The sequence below is a fragment of the Miscanthus floridulus genome, chromosome 13 (assembly GCF_019320115.1).
Source record: "Miscanthus floridulus cultivar M001 chromosome 13, ASM1932011v1, whole genome shotgun sequence".
NCBI lineage: Eukaryota > Viridiplantae > Streptophyta > Magnoliopsida > Poales > Poaceae > Miscanthus > Miscanthus floridulus.
Window position 1 is genome coordinate 61,677,533 of NC_089592.1, and position 2,233 is coordinate 61,679,765.

Consider the following 2,233-nt stretch of genomic DNA (forward strand, 5'->3'; position numbering starts at 1 on the left):
CTATTGGTGAGGACCTTAGTGAAGATCTTGAAACTAACATTAAGGAGGCAAATAAGCCTGAATTTTGATGGCTTGGGTCTTTTTTGGTAAAAGAGTGATGACACCAAAATTACGTCTGTGTAGAGGTAAAGTTCCATTTTGGAGTTTCAAAGAAAAAAGTTCCATTTTGGAAATCATTAAAAAGCTCCATCAGATCCGATTCGATGATGTCCCAAAAAAAACTGATAGAACTCAGCTGGGAATTCATCTGGACAAGGGGCCTTATTATGTTCCATTTGAAAAATCACCTCTTTTATCTCTTTTTCAGTGAAGGGTTCCATAAGCAACTCATTTTCAATGTCAGAGACTTGAGGAATGTCCTCTCTGTTCTCTTCATCTAGTGAAAAATGATGGTTTTCCGGAGCCCCCAAAAGACCTTTCTAATATTCTGTGATATAGCTTTTTAGATTTTCATCACCTGCTATTTAACTCCCTCTTCTTGCTCTAGTTGGAAAATTCTAGTCTTACGATGCCGACCATTAGCCACATGTTGGAAGTACTTAGTGTTGTCATAACCTTGTAATAACCTAGTTGCTTTAGATCTTTGGAGACAATATAGCTCCACCTCTCTAAGCAACTTGGTTAACTCGGCTGTCAAACAATGTTTGTGTTCCAACTCTTGAGCCGAGAGTAAAACGAGCTCTGCTTTTCTATCTAGATTATCAAGCTGTTCTAAAAGACGCTTTTTCTTCTTCCTATTTCCCCGTACCTGATTTTTCGCCCAGCCTTTCAAAAAACTACGAACAGCTCTGATCTTATTTTGCTAGCGACACATGGGAGACCTGCCACGGTTTTCAATACACCAAACGTTTACCACCAAATCATAAAAGCCCTCTTTAGTAAGCCACCCTAATTCAAACTTGAAAAGAGCATTATTGCCTCTGTGAGCTGTTTGACGGGTATCTAGCAAAAGTGGTGTGTGGTCTGAAATTTCTCGTGTGAGAGCAACCACCATTGACAGAGGATATTTTTGTTCCCCGCTGGTACTGAAGCACTCTATCTAACTTCTCAAAAGTTGAGACATCAGCTGTATTAGCCCAAGTAAACCTTCTCCCAGAAAGTTCTAGCTCCCTTAAATTAAGCGATTCTATGCAAGCATTAAGCAAAGTAGGCCACCTACTATCATACCTTTCATTATTCTTCTCTGTGCAGTAGTGTACTCCCGGTTGGGAATCCCTTCAGTCCCGGTTTTTCAACCGGGAGCACGAATCCGGGACTAAAGGGCCCCTCCTTTAGTCCCGGTTTCTCGCCCTCCACCTTTAGTACCAACCGGGGCTAAAGAGGCATCCCGGCCTGGCCACGTGGGCTGGCCCTTTAGTCCCGGTTGGTATTACCAACCGGGACTAAAGGTTTTCTTTTTTTTTCTTTTTTTTGTTTCTATTTTCAATTGATGATTCGTTTTAGTTTTCGAATAGGTTTTCGAATACGCATTCTACGCTGCTAATAATATACGTATTCTACACGCTTATAATGCTCGAACATTTTGTACAAACTAAAGCCAAATTTCAAAGTGGATCAAAAGTTATTTCTCTACTGTGATTAACGGAGGCGGTTGTTTTGCCCTCCTCCGTAAATCGATTAAAATAAACAAAAAAAAGAAAAAAACCCACACGGGCCTGGATCTGGGCTGCACGGATCTGGGCCTCGCACCGCCGCTGTCGATCCGCCGCCCTAGCTCCAGCCGCCTCCCCAGCGCCGTCGGGAAAGAGGAGGGGGCCGGATCTACCGCCGCCAAGGAGGAGGGGGCCGGATCCGCCGCCACCGAGGAGGAGAAGGCCGGAGCTGCCGCCATCGAGGAGGAGAAGGCTGGAACCGCTGCCACCGAGGAGGACAAGGCCGGATCCGCCGCCACCAAGGAGGGGGCCGGATCCGCCGCCACCGAGGAGGGGGCCGGATCCGCCGCCACCGAGGAGGAGAAGGCAGGATCCGCCGCCATCGAGGAGGAGAAGGCGGGATTTGCCGCTACCGAGGAGTAGAGGGGTAGATTCGCCGCCGCCAAGGATGTGGGGGCCGCCAGCCGCCACCGAGGAGGGGCGCCACCGCCATGTGCTGCCAGGAGGAGTGGAAGAGAGACGGAGAGAAGGGGTGCGCCGCCAGGGGAGGAGAGGGGTGCACCGCTAGGGGAGGGAGCTAGCGTGGGGGAGAAGAGAGTGGAGCTAGCGTGGGGAGGAAGAGAGAGAGAGCTAAGGGCGCT

At 48.4% G+C, this 2,233-nt stretch overlaps 1 protein-coding gene across 1 annotated transcript; it reads left to right on the forward strand.

Annotated features, from left to right (window-relative positions):
* The first annotated feature begins 508 nt into the window (after positions 1-508).
* LOC136499904 (uncharacterized) lies at positions 509-2,015 on the forward strand. Its single transcript, XM_066495397.1, has 2 exons — positions 509-535; positions 1,638-2,015. Exons 1-2 carry the CDS (start codon positions 509-511, stop codon positions 2,013-2,015), a joined length of 405 nt encoding a protein of 134 aa, XP_066351494.1.
* Positions 2,016-2,233: the final 218 nt, after the last annotated feature.